Source organism: Pongo pygmaeus, chromosome 22 (assembly GCF_028885625.2).
Source record: "Pongo pygmaeus isolate AG05252 chromosome 22, NHGRI_mPonPyg2-v2.0_pri, whole genome shotgun sequence".
Lineage (NCBI taxonomy): Eukaryota > Metazoa > Chordata > Mammalia > Primates > Hominidae > Pongo > Pongo pygmaeus.
Window position 1 is genome coordinate 15,570,860 of NC_072395.2, and position 16,420 is coordinate 15,587,279.

Genomic DNA, 16,420 nt, shown 5'->3' on the forward strand with positions numbered 1-16,420 from the left:
GGAAAGGAATATGGAATGGAAAGGAATAGAATGTGGAATTGAATGTAATGGTTTGGAATGTGCAATAGAATGAAATGTAATGTAATCTGTAATGGAATGGAATGGAATGTGGAATGGAACTTAATGGAATGCGTGATAGAATGGAATGAGGAATGGAATGGAATAGAATGTAGAATGGAATGTAATTAAATGGAAAGAATGTGGAATTGAATGGAATGGGAAGTGGAATGGAATGGAATGGAACAGCGAATAGAATAGGGAAAGGAAGGGAATGGAAGGTGGAATGGAATGAGAAATGGAATCTGGAATGTAACACGGAATGGAATGAAATGGAACGTGGAATGCAATGGAATGGAACATGGAATGGAATGGTATGGATTGTGGAATGCAATGTGGAATGGAACGTGGAATCGAATGTGGAATGGAATGTCCAACGGAATATGGAATGGAAGGCAACGCAATGTGGAATGGAATGGAATGGAATGGAATGGAATGTAGAACAGAATGGAATGGAATTGAACGTGAAATAGAATGTGAAATGGAAAGTGGAATGGAATGGAACGGAATGTGGAATGGAATGCAATGGAATGTGGAATGGAAAGGAGTTGAATGGAATGGAATGGAATGTGAAATGGAATGTGGATTGGAATGTGTAAAGGAATGTGGATTGGAATGTGAAATGGAATGTGGAATAGAAAGTGGAATGCAAAGAAATGAAATGGAATGTAATGGAATGTGTAATGGAATGGAATGCAATGTGCAATAGAACTTAATGGAAAGTGGAATGGAATGGAATGAGGAATGGAATTGAATGGAATGTGGAATGGAATGTAATTGAATGGAAACAATGTGTAATTGGAATGGGAAGTGGAATGGAATGGAATGGCGAATAGAATGGAGAAAAAGAGGGAATGGAAGGTGGAATGGAATGTGAAATGGAATGTGGTTTGGAACATGGAATGGAATGAAATGGAACGTGGAATGCAAAGGAATGGAACTTGGAATGGAATGGTATGGATTGTGGAATGGAATGTGGAATGGAACGTGGAATCGAATGTGGAATGGAATGTCCAACGGAAAGTGGAATGGAAGGCAACACTATGTGGAACGGAATAGAATGGAACGTAGAACAGAATGGAAAGGAATGGAATGTGCAATAGAATGTGTAATGGAATGTGGAACGGAATGGAACGGAATGTGGAATGGAATGGAATGGAATGTGGAATGGAATGGAGTGGAATGGAATGGAATGGAATGTGAAATGGAATGTGGATTGGAATGTGAAATGGAATGGGAATTGGAATGTGAAATGGAATGTGAATTGGAATGTGAAATGGAATGTGGAATAGAAAGTGGAACGCAAAGAAATGGAACGAGGAATGGGATAGAATGGAATGGAAAGTGGAATGAAATGTGGAATGGAATGTGGAAGGGAACATGGAATGGAATGCGGAATGGAGTGGAATCCAATGTGGAATGGAATGGGAAATGGAATGGAATGAATTGTGGAATGCAATGTGGAATGGAATGGAGTGGGATGAGGAATGCAATGTGGAATGGAATGGAATGGAATGTAGGATGGATTGTTGAATGGAATGGAATGGAATTTGGAATGAAATGTGGAATGGAATGGATCATGGAATGGAATGTGGCATGGATTGTGCTATGGAATGGAATGGAATGCAAACGAACGTGGAGTGGAATGTGGAATGTAGAGGAATGGAATGGAATTGAATGGAATATAAAATGGAATGTGGAATAGAATGGAATGGAATGTGGAATGCAATGTGGAATGGAATGGATAGTGAATTGGAAAGTGGAGGCTAATGTGGAATGGAACGGAATGGAAAGGAAAGTGGAATGCAATGGAATGGAAGATGGAATGGAATGGAAAGCTGAATGGAATGGAATGGAACTTGGAATGGAATGGAATGAAATGTGGAATGGAATGTGGAATGGAATGTTGCATGGAAAGGAATGGAATGTGGAGTAAAATGTGGAATGGAAAGGATCATGGAATGGAATGGAATGCAACGTAGAATAGATTGTGGAATGGAATGGAATGGAATGTGGAATGGAATGTGGAAAGGAAAGGAATGGATTGTGGAATGGATTGTGGAATGGAATGTGGAATGGAATGTGGGATGGAATTTAAATGAAACGTGGGATGGAATTGAAATGAATGTGGAATGGAATGTGTAATGGAATGGAATGGAATGCAATGTGGAATGGCATGGAATGAAATGTGGAATGGAAAGGAATGGAATGTGGAATGGAATGGACAAGAATGCAGTGTGCAATGGAATGGAATGGAATGAGGAATGGAATGGAAAGGAATGGAATGGAATGGAAGGTGGAGTGGAATGGAATGGAATATGTAATGGAATGCAATGGAATGGAATGGAATTTGGAATGGAAGGGAAAGGAATGGAATGGAATGGAAGGTGGAGTGGAATGGAATGGAATATGTAATGGAATGAAATGGAATGGAATGTGGAATGGAATGGAATTTAATGTGGAGTGGAATGGAATGGAAAGTGGAACAGAATTTGGAATTGAATGGAAATGAATGGACTGGAATGTGGAATGGAATGGAATTCCATTGCAATGTGGAATGGAATGGAATGGAAAATGGAATGGAAGGAAGTGGAATGTGCAATGGAAGGGAATAGAAGGTGGAATGGAATGCGGAAACGAGTGGAATGTGAATTAGAATGGATTGGAATGTGGAATGGAATGGAATGGAATGTAGAATGGAATGGAATGGAATTTGGAAAGGAATAGAATGGAATGGAATGGAACGGAAAGAAATGTGGAATGGAAAGGAATGCAGTATGGAATATCATAGAATGAGGAAAGGATTGGAATTGAATGAGGAATGGAATGGAATGGAAAGTGGAATGGAATGGGATGGAATGTGTAATGGAATGTGGCATGGAATTGAATGTGGAGTGGAATGGAATGGAATGGAATGGAATGTGGAGTGCAATGGAATGGAATGTGGAATGTAATGGAATATTATGTCGAATGGAATTTGGAATAGAACGGAAAGGAATGGAATGGAATGTGGAATGGAATGGAATGTGGAATGACATGGAATGGAATGTGGAATGTAACGGAATGGAATGCTGAATGGAATATGGGACGGAATGGAATGGAAAGTAGAATGGAATGGAAAGGAATGCAATGTGGAATTGAATAGAATGGAATGTTGAAGGGAATCGAATGTAATATGGATGGGAATGGAATGGAATGCATTCCAATACGTTCCACATTCCATTCCAATCTATTCCACGTTTCATTACAACTCCCATTCCACGTTCCATTCCACCTTCAATTCCAAGTTCCATTCCATGTTCCATGGCATACCATTCCACCTGCTATTAAACTTTCCATTCCACTTTCCATTCCATGTTCCATTCCACGTTCCACTACACGTACCATTCCACGTTTCATTCCATTCCATTCCACATTACATTCAATTCCATTCCACCTTCCATTCTACATTCCACTCCATTCCATTCCACATTCCATTCTACATTCCATTCCTACTTCCATTCCACATTCCACTACATTCAATTCCATTCCACATTGCATTCAATTACATTCCACAATCCATTCCACATTGCAGTCCATTCCATTCGACGTTCCTTTCAACATTCCATTATATTCCATTGCAACTTCAATTCCACATTTTACTACATTACATTAGACTCCACTTGCCAATCCACATTCCATTCCATTCCATTACACATTCCATTCTATTCCACACCACATTCCATTCCATTCCATTCCATTCCAATCCAACTTGAATTCCACATTCGATTCCAATCCATTCCATTCCACATTCCTTTCCACATTCCATTCCACTTTCCATTCCACATTTCATTCCATTCCATTCCACATTCCACTCCATTCCATTCCACATTGCGTTCCATTCATTTCCACATTCCATTCAACGTTCCATTCCACTTTCCATTCCACGTTCCATTCCACGTTCCATTCCAAATTACATTCCACATTCCATTCAACATTCCATTCCAGATTCCATTCAATACTGTTCCCCATTCCATTCCACATCCCGTTTCATTCCATTCCACATTCCATTACATTCCTCTTCACATTCAATTCAAGTTTCCATTCCATTGTATTCCACATTCCATTCCGCATTCCATTCCATTACACGTTCTATTCCACCTTCCATTATATTCCATTCCATATTACATTCCACATTCCAGTCCATTCCATTCCAAATTCCATTCCACATTCCATTAAATTCCATTCCAACATCAATTCCGCATTCCACTACATTGCATTACATTCCACATGACACTCCACATTCCATTAAATTCCATTACACATAACATTCCATTCCATTCCATTCCACATTCCATTCGGAAACTGGAACGGAATGTGGAATGGAAGTTGGCATGGAACGTGTTATGGTATGCGGAAAGGAACGTGGAATCGAATGTGAAATGCAATGTGGAATGGAAAGTAGAATGAAACCTGGAATGGAATGCGGAATGGATTGTGGATAGGAATGTAATGGAATGTGGAATGGAATGTAGACTGGAATTCAATGGGATGTGGAATGGAATGCGGACTGGAATGGAATGGAATGTGGAAGAGCATGATATGGAATGTGGAATGGAATTGAATGGAATGGAATGGAATGTGGAATGGAACGTAGAGTGGAACATGGAATGAATTGTGGAACGGAATGGAATGGAATGGAATGTGGAATGGAAGGGAATGGAATGGAATGCAATGCGGAATGTAATGGAATGGAACATGAAAAGGAATGTGGAACAGAATGTGGAATCAAATGTGGAATGGGATTGAATGGACTGTGGAATGTAATGCAATGGAATGAAATGTGGAATGGAATGAGATGGAATGTGGAATGGTAAGAGGTGGAACGTGGAATGGAAAGGAATGGATTGTGGAATGAAATGGAATGGAATGTGGAATGGAATGGAAAGGAATGGAGTGCAATCTGGAATGGAATGCAGCAGAATGTAGAAAGGAATGGAATGGAAAGTGGAATGTAAAGGAATGGAATGGAATGGAATGCGGACTGGATTGTGGAATGCAATGTGAAATGGAATGGAATGCAGTGGGGAATGGAATGTCGAAAGGAATGGAGAGTGGAATGTGGAATTGAATGTAATGGAATGGGGAAAGTAATTTGGAATTTAATGTAATGGAATGTGGAAAGGAATGTTGAGTGCAATGTGGAATGGAATTGAATGGAATTTGGAATGGAATGTGAAATGTAATGGAATAGAATGTGGAATGGAATGGAATAGAATGAGGAATTGAATATGGAATGGAATAAAATGTGGAATGAAATTTTATGGAATTTAATGGAATGGAAAGGAATGGAATGCGGTATGGAATGTGCAATGGAATAGAATGGAATGTGAAATGGAATGTGGAATAGAATGGAATGGAATATGGAATGGAATGTGGATTTGAATGGAGTGGAATGTGGAATATAATTTGTAATGGAATGGAATAGAATGTATAATAGAAAGTGGAATGGAACATGGACTAGAACGTGGAATGCAATATGGAATGGAATGTGGAATGGAATGAGCAAAGAAATGGAATGGAATGAGGAAGGGAATGCGGAATGCAATGGAATGTGAAATGGAATGGAATGAATGGAATGTGGAATGGAATGGAATGTGGAATGGAATGGAATGGAATGGAGAAGGAAATGTAGAATGGAATGCGATGTGGACAGGAATGGAATGCAATGTTGAATGTAATGGAATGGAGTGAGGAATGGAATGTGGAATGGAATTTAATGGAATGTAATCCAACGGAATCGAATAGAATGGAATGTGAAATGGAATGTGGAATAGAATGCAATGGAATGTGGAATGGAGTGTGGAATAGAAAGGAGTTGAATGTGGAATGGAATGTGGAACTCAAAGGAGTGGTGTTCGTAATGGAACATGAAATGGAATGGAATGGAATGTGTAATGGAAAGTGGAATGGAACGTGGACTAGAAAGTGGAATGCAATATGTAATAGAATGTGGAATGGAACGTGGAATTGAATGGAATAGAACGTGGAAAGGAATGGAATGGAATGTGGTTAGGAATAGAATGGAATGAGGAAGGGTATGTGGAATGGAATAGAATGTGGAATGCAATGGAATGGAAAGGAATGTGTAATGGAATAGAATGTGGAATGGAATGTGGAATTTAATGGAATGGAACGCGGAATGGAATGGAAGGTGGAATGGAATGGAGTGTGGAATGGAATGCAATCTGGAATGGAATGGAATGGAATGGAATGTGGAACGAAATGGAATGGATTGGAATGTGGAATGGATTGGAATGGAAAGGAATGAAACTTGGAATGGAATGGAATGCATCATGGAATGGAATGGAATGTAATGTGGAATGGAATGGGTTGGAATGGAATGTCGAATGGAATGGAACGTCACATGGAATGGAACGGAAGGTGGAATGGAAAGGAATGGAAAATGGAATGGAATGTAATGGAACGTGGAATGGAATGGAATGGAATGGAATGTGGAATGGAATGAATAATGGAATATTAAATGGAATGGAATGGAACGTGAAATGTAATTTGCAATGGAATGTGAAATCGATCATGGAAAGGAATGTGGAATGGAATAAAATGGAAAGAGTAATGTAATTCAATGGAATTTAATGGAAAGTGTAATGGAACATGGAATGGAATGATGAATGGAATGGAATGGTTATAGAATGGAATGTGGACTGGAATGGAATGGCATGTAAAATGGAATGGAATGGAATGTGGAATGGAATGTGGAATGGAATGGAATTGAATTTAATGTGGAATGGAATACGGAACGGAATGTGGAATGGAATGGAATGGAATGTGGAATGCAATATGGAATGGAATTTGGAATGGAATGTGGAATGGAATGGATTGTGGAATTTAATGTGGAATTGAATGTGGAATGGAATGAAATTGAATGAGGTATGGAATGGAAAGGAATATGGAATGGAATGTGGTATGGAATGGAATGTGCAATTGTTTGTATAATGGAATGAAATGGAATTTGGAATGGAATGTGGAGTGGATTTCAACGGAATGTAAAATGGAACGGAATGGAATGTGGAATGTAATGTGGAATGGATTGTGGAATGAAATGTGGAATGGAATGTCAAAAGGAATGGAATGGTATGAGGAGTTGAATGCAATGGAATGTGGAATGGAATGTGGAATGGAATGGAATGGAATGTGGAAGGGATTGTTGAATGGAATGTGGAATGGAATGTGGAATGGAATGGAATGCAACGTGGAATGGGATGTTGAAAGAATGTGGAATGGAATTGAATGGAATGTGGAATAGAATGTTTAATGGAACGTGGAATGGAATGGAGGGGAATGTGGAATGGAATGTGGAATGGAATGTGGAATGGAATGGAATCTGGAACTGAATGGAAGGTGGAATGGAATGGAATGGAACTTGGAATGGAATGGAATAGAACGTGGAATGGATAGTGGAATGGATCGTGGAATTTATCGTGGAGTGGAACGGAAAGGAACGTGGAATGGAACGTGAAAGGGAATGTAGAATGGAACATGGAGTGGAATGTGGAATGGAATGGAATGAAAAGTGGAAAGGAAATTGGAATGGAATGGAATGGAACATGGAATGGATCGTGGAATGGAATGGAAAGGAAGGTGGAATGAAAGGGAATGAAACGTGGAATGGAATGTGGAATGGAACGTGGAGTGAAATGTGCAATGGAATGTGGAATGGAAACGAATGGAATCTGGAATGGAATGGAATGGAATGTGGAATGGAACGTGGAATGGAATGAAGAATGGAAAGTGGAATCGAATGGAATGGAATGTGTAATGCAAAGTGCATTGGAATGGAATGGAACATGGAATGGAGCGTGGAATGGAATGGAGTGGAAGGTGCAATGGAAAGGAATGAAACGTGGAATGAAAGGTGGAATGGGGAGAGCGCCACGGCCCCGAGATGAAGCCGGCGGTGGACGAGATGTTCCCTGAGGGCGCCGGGCCGTACGTGGACCTGGACGAGGCGGGAGGCAGCACCGGGCTCTTGATGGACATGGCAGCCAATGAGAAGGCCGTTCATGCAGACTTTTTTAATCATTTTGAAGATCTTTTTGATTATGATGACATCCAGTGAGATGCCCTCTGGTTGCAGGTGGGGCCAAGCCCTTGGTACAGAGCCGCAGTGTGAGCCTGTGCAGGACAGTTTCAGGTGGTTTTAAAGAACACGTGGCAATCCCTTGAATTTAGGACCTGGTTAACCAAGAAAGATAAGAATGTTCTTATCATGTAGTGCAATGTGGAATGGAATGTGGAATGGAAAGGAATGGAATGTGGAATGCAAAGGAATGGAATGTGGAATGGAAAAGAATGGAATGTGGAATGGAATGGAATAGAATATGGAATGGAACGGAATTGAACGTGGAATGGAACGTGAAATGGAAAGTGCAATAGAATGTGGAATGGAATGTGGAAAGGAATGGAATGGAATGTGGAATGGAATGTGGAATGGAATGAGGAATGGAATGGAATGGAAAGTTTTTGGAATATGGAATGTAATGTGGAATGGATTGTGGAATGGAATGTGGAAAGGAATGGAATGGAATGTGGAATGGAATGTGGTATGGAATGAGGAATGGAATGGAATGGAAAGTTTTTGGAATATGGAATGTAATGTGGAATGGATTGTGGAATGAAATGTGGAATGGAATGTGTAACGGTATGGAATGGAATTTGGAATGGGAAGAGGAGTGGAATGTGTAATGGAACGTGTAATGGAAAGGAAAGCGGAATGGAATGTGGAATGGAATGGAAAGGAATGTGGAGTGGAATGGAAAGGAATGTGTAATGGAATGGATTGGAATGCGGAAAGGAATGTGGAATGGATTTCAACGGAATGTAAAATGGAACGGAATGGAATGTGTAATGGAATGTGGAGAAGAATGTGGAATGGAATGGAATGGAATGTGGAATGGAATGTTTAATGAAGGGTGGAAAGGAATGTTCAATGGAACGTAACACAATGGGGAATTGAATGTGGAATGGAGGGAGGAATGGAATGTGGAATGGAATGCAATGGAATGTGGAGTTGAATGCAACGGAATGCGGAATGCAACATGGAAAGGAACGTAGAATGCAACGTGGAATAGAACGTGGAAGTGAAGGTGGAATGGAATGGAATGGAAAGTGTAATGGAATGGAATGGAATGTGGAATGGAATGGAATGCAATGTGGAATGGAATTGAATGGAATGTAGAATGGAGTTAAATGGAGAGTGTAGTGGAATGGAATGCAATGTGGAAAGGAATGTGGCTTGGAATGGAATGGAATAGAATGTGGAATGGAATGGAATGGATTGTGGAATGGAATGTGGAATGGAATAGAATGGAATGTGGAATGGAATGAGGAATGGAATGTGGAATGGAATGTATCGTGGAATGGAAAGTGGAATGGAATGGAATGGAATGTGGAATGGAATGTGGAATGGAATGGAATGCAATGTGGAATGAAACGGAATGGAATGAGGAATGGAATGTAGAATGGGATAGAATGGAATGTGGAATGGATTGTGGAATGGAATGGAAATGAATGTGGAATGGAATATGCAATGGAGTGGAATGGAATGCAAAGTGGATTGGAATAGAATGGAATGTGGAATAGATAGGAATGGAATGTTTATTGGTTTGGTATGGAATGCAATGTGGAAACTAATGGAATGGAAAGCAATGTGGAAAGGAACGCAATGTAATGTGGAATGGAATGGAATGCGGAATGGAATGGAATGGAATGTGGAATGGAATGGAATGGAATTAAATGTGGAATGGAATTGAAAGGAAAGTAGAATGGATTGCGGAAAGGATTGGAATGGAATGTGGAATGGAATGTGAAATGGAATGTGGAATGGAATGTGAAATGGAAGTGGAATTTAATGTGGAATGGAATGTGGAATGGAATGTGGAATGGAATGTGCAAAGGAATGTGGAATGGAATGGAATGGAATGGGGAATGGAAACCAGAATGGAATGGGGAATGGAAAGCGGGATGAAATGGAATGGAATGTGGAATGGAATTTGAAAGGCAATGGAATGGAATGTGGAATGACATGCGGAATGGAATGGAATGGAAAGTGGAACAGAGTGCGGAAAGGAATGTGGAATGGAACAGATTGGATTGTGGAATGGATTGTGGAATGGAGTGTGGAAAGAACTTCGAAGGGAACACAATGGATTGTGGAATTGAATGTGGAAAAGAGGGTGGAATGGAATGTGGAATGGAACGTAACAGAATTTCGAACTGAATGTGGAATTCAGGGTGGAATGAAATGTGGAATGGAATGGAATGGAATGTGGAATGGAATGGAATGGAATGTGGAATGGAATGGAATGGAATGGAACGTGTAATGGAATGTGGAATATAACGTAGAATGTAATGGAATGGAATGTGTTATGGAATGGAATAGAATGTGGAATGGAATGGAATGGAAAGAGAAACGGGATGCAAAATGGAGTGGAATGGATTCGAATGTGTATTGGAATGGAATGGAATGTGTAATGGAATGGAATGCAATGCAATGGAATGAAAGTGAAATGAAATGTTGAACGGAATGTGAAATGAAATGTGGAATGGAATGTGGAATGGAAAGTGGAATGGAATGAAATTGAATGTGGAATGAAATGGAATCGAATGGAACGTAGAAAGTAACGTTGAATGGAACATGGAATAGAATGTGGAATAGAATGTGGAAAGGAATGGAATGGAATGTGGAATGGAATGTAACGTGGAATGGAATGAGGAATGGAATTGAAGGGAATGTTGTTTGAATGTGGAATGTAATGTGGAATGGATTGTGGAATGAAATGTGGAATGGAATGTGTAACAGTATAGAATGGAATTTGAAATTGAAAGAGGAATGGAAGGTGGAATTGAACGTGAAGTGGAATGGAATGCGGAATGGAATGTGGAATGTAATGGAAAGGAATGTGGAATGTAATGGATTGGAATGTGGAAAGGAACGTGGAATGGATTTCAATGAAATGTGAAATGGAAGGGAATGGAATTTGGAGTGGAATGTGGAATAGAATGTGGAATGGAACGGAATGGAATGTGGAATGGAATGTGGAATGGAGGGTGGAATTGAATGTGGAATGGAAAGTAAAACTATATGGAATTGAATGTGGAGTGGAGGGTGGAATGGAATGTGGAATGGAATGGAATGGAATGTGGAATGGGATGGAATTGAATGTGGAATGGAATGGAATGGAATGTGGAATAGAATGGAGTGGAATATAATGTGGAATGGAATGTGGAATGTAATGGAATGGAAAATGGAATGTAATTAAATGGAATCTGGAATGGAATGGAATGGAATGTGGAATGGAATGGAACGTGGAATGTAATTGAATATAATGTGGACTGGAATGGAATGGAATGTGGAGAGGAATGGAATGGAATGGGAATGATTGAGAAATGGAATGTGATATGGAATGTGAAATTACCTGTGAAATGGAATGTTGAATGGATTGAAATGGAACGTGGGATGGAATGCAATGGAACTTGAAGTGGAATGCAATTTAACATGGAATTGATCATGGAGTGGAACGTAGAATGGAGTGTGCAATGGAATTTTGAATGAAATGGAATGGAATTTGGAATGGAGTGGAATGGTATGTGGAATAGAATGCAATGGAATCTGCAAACGGATGTGGAATGGAATGTGGAATGGAATATGGATTGGAATGGAATGGAATATGTATTGGAATGGAATTGAAAGTGGAATGGAATGGAATGGAATGCAATGGAATGCGAATTGGTATGTGGAATGGAACGTGGAATAGAATGAAATGGAACTTGTAATGGAATGGAATGGATAGTGGAATGGGATGGAATGGAACGTGGAATGGAACGTGGAATGGAATGTGGAATGGAATGTGGAATGGAATGCAATGGAATGTGGAATTTAATGTGGAATGGAATGCAATGGAACGTGGAATGGAATTTGGAGGTGAGTGGAATGTGGAATGGAATGGAAGGGAATGTGGAATGGAATGTGTAATGGAATGAGGAATGAAATGCGGAATGGAAAGTGGAATGGAACGTGCAATGGAATGGAATGGAACGTGGAATGGAATTTGGAATGGATTGGAATGGAATGTGGAATGAAATGTAGAATTCAATTTTGAATGGAATGGAATGGAATGTGAAATATTATGTGCCATGGAATGTGAAATCAAAATCAGAATCGAATGTGGAACTTAATGAAATGGAACATGGAATATAAGGCAATGGATTTTAAAGCAACGTCTAATGGAACATGGAATGGAATGGAATGGAATGGATTGTGAAATAGAAAGGAATGAAATATAATGTGGAATGGAACGTGGAATGGAATGGAATGAAATGTGCAATGGAATTGAATGGAATGTGGAATGGAATGGAATGAAATGCGCAATGGAATGGAATGGAATGTGGAATGGAATGGAACGTGGAATGTAATTGAATGTAATGTGGACTGGAATGGAATGGAATGTGGATTGGAAAGGAATGGAAAGGAAAGTATTGCGAAATTGAATGTGGAATGGAATGTAAAATGGAAAGTACAATAGATTGAAATGGAACGTGGAATGGAGCGGAATGGAACGTGAAATGTAATGCAATGGAACGTGGAATGGAATGGGGAGTGGAATGTGCAATGGAATGTGGAATGGAATGGAAAGGAATGTGTAATCGAATGTGGAATGGAATGGAATGGAATGTGGAATGGAATCCATTGGAATAACCAAAGGAATGTGGAATGGAATGTGCAGTGGAATATGGAATGGAACGTAATGGAATGTGGAATGTAAGGTCGAATGGAATGGAATGGAACGTGGAATGGAATGCAAAGTAATATAGAATGGAATGTATAATGGAATGCAGAATGGAATGGAATAGAATGGAATGCGAAATTGAATGTGGAATGGAATGTGAAATGGAACGTGGAATAGAATGTGGAATGGAATGAAATGGAACGTGGAATGGAATGCAATGGAATTTAATGGAACGTGGAATTGAAGGGTGAATGGAATGTGGAATGGAGTGGAAAGGAATATGGGTTGGAAAGTGAAATGGAAAGTGGAATGCAATCGATTGGAATGTGGAAAGAATTGTGGAATGCAATGGAATGGAATGTGCAATGGAAGGTGGAAAGGAATGTGGAATGGAATGTGGAATGGAATGTGGAATGGAATGGAAAGGAATATGGGTTGGAAAGTGAAATGGAAAGTGGAATGCAATCGATTGGAATGTGGAATGAAATGTGGAATGCAATGGAATGGAATGTGCAAAGGAAGGTGGAATGGAATGTGGAATGGAATGTGGAATGGAATGGAATGGAACGTGGAATGGAATGGAATGGAACGTGGAATTGAATGGAATGGAACGTGGAATGGAATGTGGAATGGAATCTGGAATAGGAAGTGGAATGCAATGGAATGGAACATGAAATGGAACACGGAATGGAATGTGGAATGGACGGTGGAAAGGAATGTGGAAAGGAATGGACCAGAAGTGGAAGGGAATGTGGAATGGAATGGAATGGAAAATGGAATGGAACGTGGAATGGAATTGAATGGAACTTGGAATGGAATGGAATGGAATGTGGTATGGAATGGAATGGAATGGAACGTGGAATGGAATGTGGAATGAAACGTGGAATGGAATGTGCATTGATACTTGGTGTGTAATGTGGAATGGAATGTGGAATGGAATGGAATGGAATGTGCAATTTAATGTGGAATGAAACGTGGAATGGAACGTGCAATAGAAAGTGGAATGGATCGTGCAATGGAAGTTGGAAAGGAACTTGGAATGGAATGAGGAATGGAATGGAATGCAATGTGGAATGAAAAGGAACGGAACGTGGAAAGGAATGGGGAATTGAATGTGGAATGGAATGGAATGGAATGGAATGGAATGGAATGGAATATGCAATGCAATGGAATGTGGAATGGAATGGAATGGAATGTGAAATGGAATGGAAAGGAATGTGGAATGGAATGTGGAATGGAATGGAATGGAACGTGGAATCGAATGCAATGTAATATATAATGGAATGTATAATGGAATGCAGAATGGAATGGAATAGAATGGAATGCGAAATGGAATGTGGAATGGAATGTGAAATGGAACGTGGAATAGAATGTGGAATGGAATGAAATGGAAAGTGGAATGGAATGCAATGGAATTTAATGGAACGTGGAATGGAAGGGTGAAGGGAATGTGGAAAGGAATGGAATGGAATATGGGTTGGAATGTGAAATAGAAAGTGGAAAGCAATGGATTGGAATGTGGAATGAAAAGTGGAATGCAACGGAATGGAATGTGCAACGGAAGGTGGAATGGACTTAGGAATGGAATGGAATGGAACGTGGAATGCAATGGAATTGAACGTGGAATGGAATGTGGAATGGAATCTGGAATGGAAAGTGGAATGTAATGTAATGGAACGTGGAATGGAACATGGAAAGGAATGTGGAATGGAAGGTGGAAAGGAATGTGGAATGGAATGGACCAGAATGTGGAAGCGAATGTGGAATGGAATGGAATGGAACATGGAATGGAACGGGGAATGGAATGCAATGGAACGTGGAATGGAATGGAATGGAACGTGGAATGGAATGTGGAATGAAACGTGGAATGGAATGTGCAATGAAACGTGGGGTGTATTGTGGAATGCAATGTGGAATGGAATGGAAACGAATGTGCAATGGTATGTGGAATGAAACGTGGAATGGGACGTGCAATAGAAAGTGGAATGGAACGTGCAATGGAACATGGAATGGAACTTGGAATGGAATGAGGAATGGAATGGAGTGCAATCTGGAATGAAAAGGAATGGAACATGGAAAGGAATGGGGAATTGAATGTGGAATGGAATGGAATGGAATGGAATGTGAAATGGAATGGAAAGGAATGTGGAATGGAACGCGGAATGGAATGGCAAAAAAGGTGGAATGGAATGCAATGGAACGTGGAATAGAATGGAATGGAATGTGGAATAGAATGGAATTGGACGTGGAATTGGACATGGAAAGGAACGTGAAATGGAACGTGAAAACGAAAGTGCAATGGAACTTGTAATGAAACATGGAATTGAACGTGGAATGGAATGGAATGGAATGTGGAATGGAACGTGAATGGAATGTGGAATGGATTGGAATGAAAAGTTTAATGGAATGATATGGAATGGAATGGAATGTGGAAATTAATGTAGAATGGAATAGAATGGAATGTGGAATGGAATTTTGAATGGAATGTGGAATGGAAAGGAATGGATTGAGGAATGGAATGTGCAATGGAAAGTGAAATGCAATGGAATGGAAGATGGCATGGAACGTGCAATGGAATGGAATGGGACGTGGAATGGAAAATGGAATTAAATGTGGAAAGGAACGTGGAAAAGAAAGTGTAATGGAATTCAATGGAACGTGGAATAGAATGGAATGGAACATGGAATGGAATATGGAATGGAATTTGGTGTGGAACGTTAAATGGAAGGTGGAATTGAAAGGAATGGAAGGCGAAATGGAACGGAAAGGAATGGAATGGAATTTGGAACGGAATGGAATGGAATCTGGAATGGAATGGAATGGAACGGTATGGAATATGAAATGGAATCAAATACAACTTGGAATGGAACATGGAATGGAACGTGCAATGGATTGTGGAAAGGAAAGTGGAATGGAAAGTGGAGTGCATTGGAATGGAAAGTGGAGTGCATTGGAATGGAATGTGGAATGGAATGGTATGTAATGTGGAATGGAATGAGGAATGTAATGGAATGGAATGTGGAATGGACTGAGGAATGGAAGGTGGAATAGAACGGAATGGAATGTGGAACGGAATGTGGACAGAAAGGTTGAATAGAACGTGGAAAGGAATGGAATGGAACGTGGAGTGGAATGTGGAATGGAATGAAAGGGAATGAGGAATGGAATGTAGAATGGAATGTGGAATGGAAAGGAACTGAATGTGGAATCGAATGTGGAGTGGAATGGAATGGAATGTGGTATGGAATGAAAAGGAATAAGGAATGGAATGTTTAACGGAATGCAATGGAAGATGGAATGGAATGTGTAACGGAAAGGAATGGATGGTGGAATGGAATATTGAATGGAATGTGGAATTGAATGTGTAATGGAAAGGAAGGGAAGGTGGAATGGAATGTTGAATGGAAAGTGGAATGGAATGTAATGGAATGTGGAATGGAACGTGGAATGGAATGGAATGGAACATGCAATGGAATGTGGAAAGGAAAGCGGAATGGAAGGTGGAATGGAATGTGGAATGGAATGATATGGAATGTGGAATGGAATGGAAAGGGAAGCGGAATGGAATGTGGAAT

At 40.0% G+C, this 16,420-nt stretch overlaps 1 protein-coding gene across 1 annotated transcript; it reads left to right on the plus strand.

The window, feature by feature from the left end:
- The first annotated feature begins 7,994 nt into the window (after positions 1–7,994).
- Positions 7,995–8,318, plus strand: LOC129029588 (COP9 signalosome complex subunit 9-like). Its single transcript, XM_054474425.2, has one exon. The coding sequence runs from the start codon at positions 8,003–8,005 to the stop codon at positions 8,174–8,176; it is 174 nt and encodes a 57-aa protein (XP_054330400.1). The 5' UTR covers positions 7,995–8,002; the 3' UTR covers positions 8,177–8,318.
- Positions 8,319–16,420: the final 8,102 nt, after the last annotated feature.

Coding starts and splice junctions, on each gene's coding strand:
- LOC129029588 (XM_054474425.2), top strand. CDS start 8,003: ATGAAGCCGGCGGTGGACGAGATGTTCCCTGAGGGCGCCGGGCCGTAC.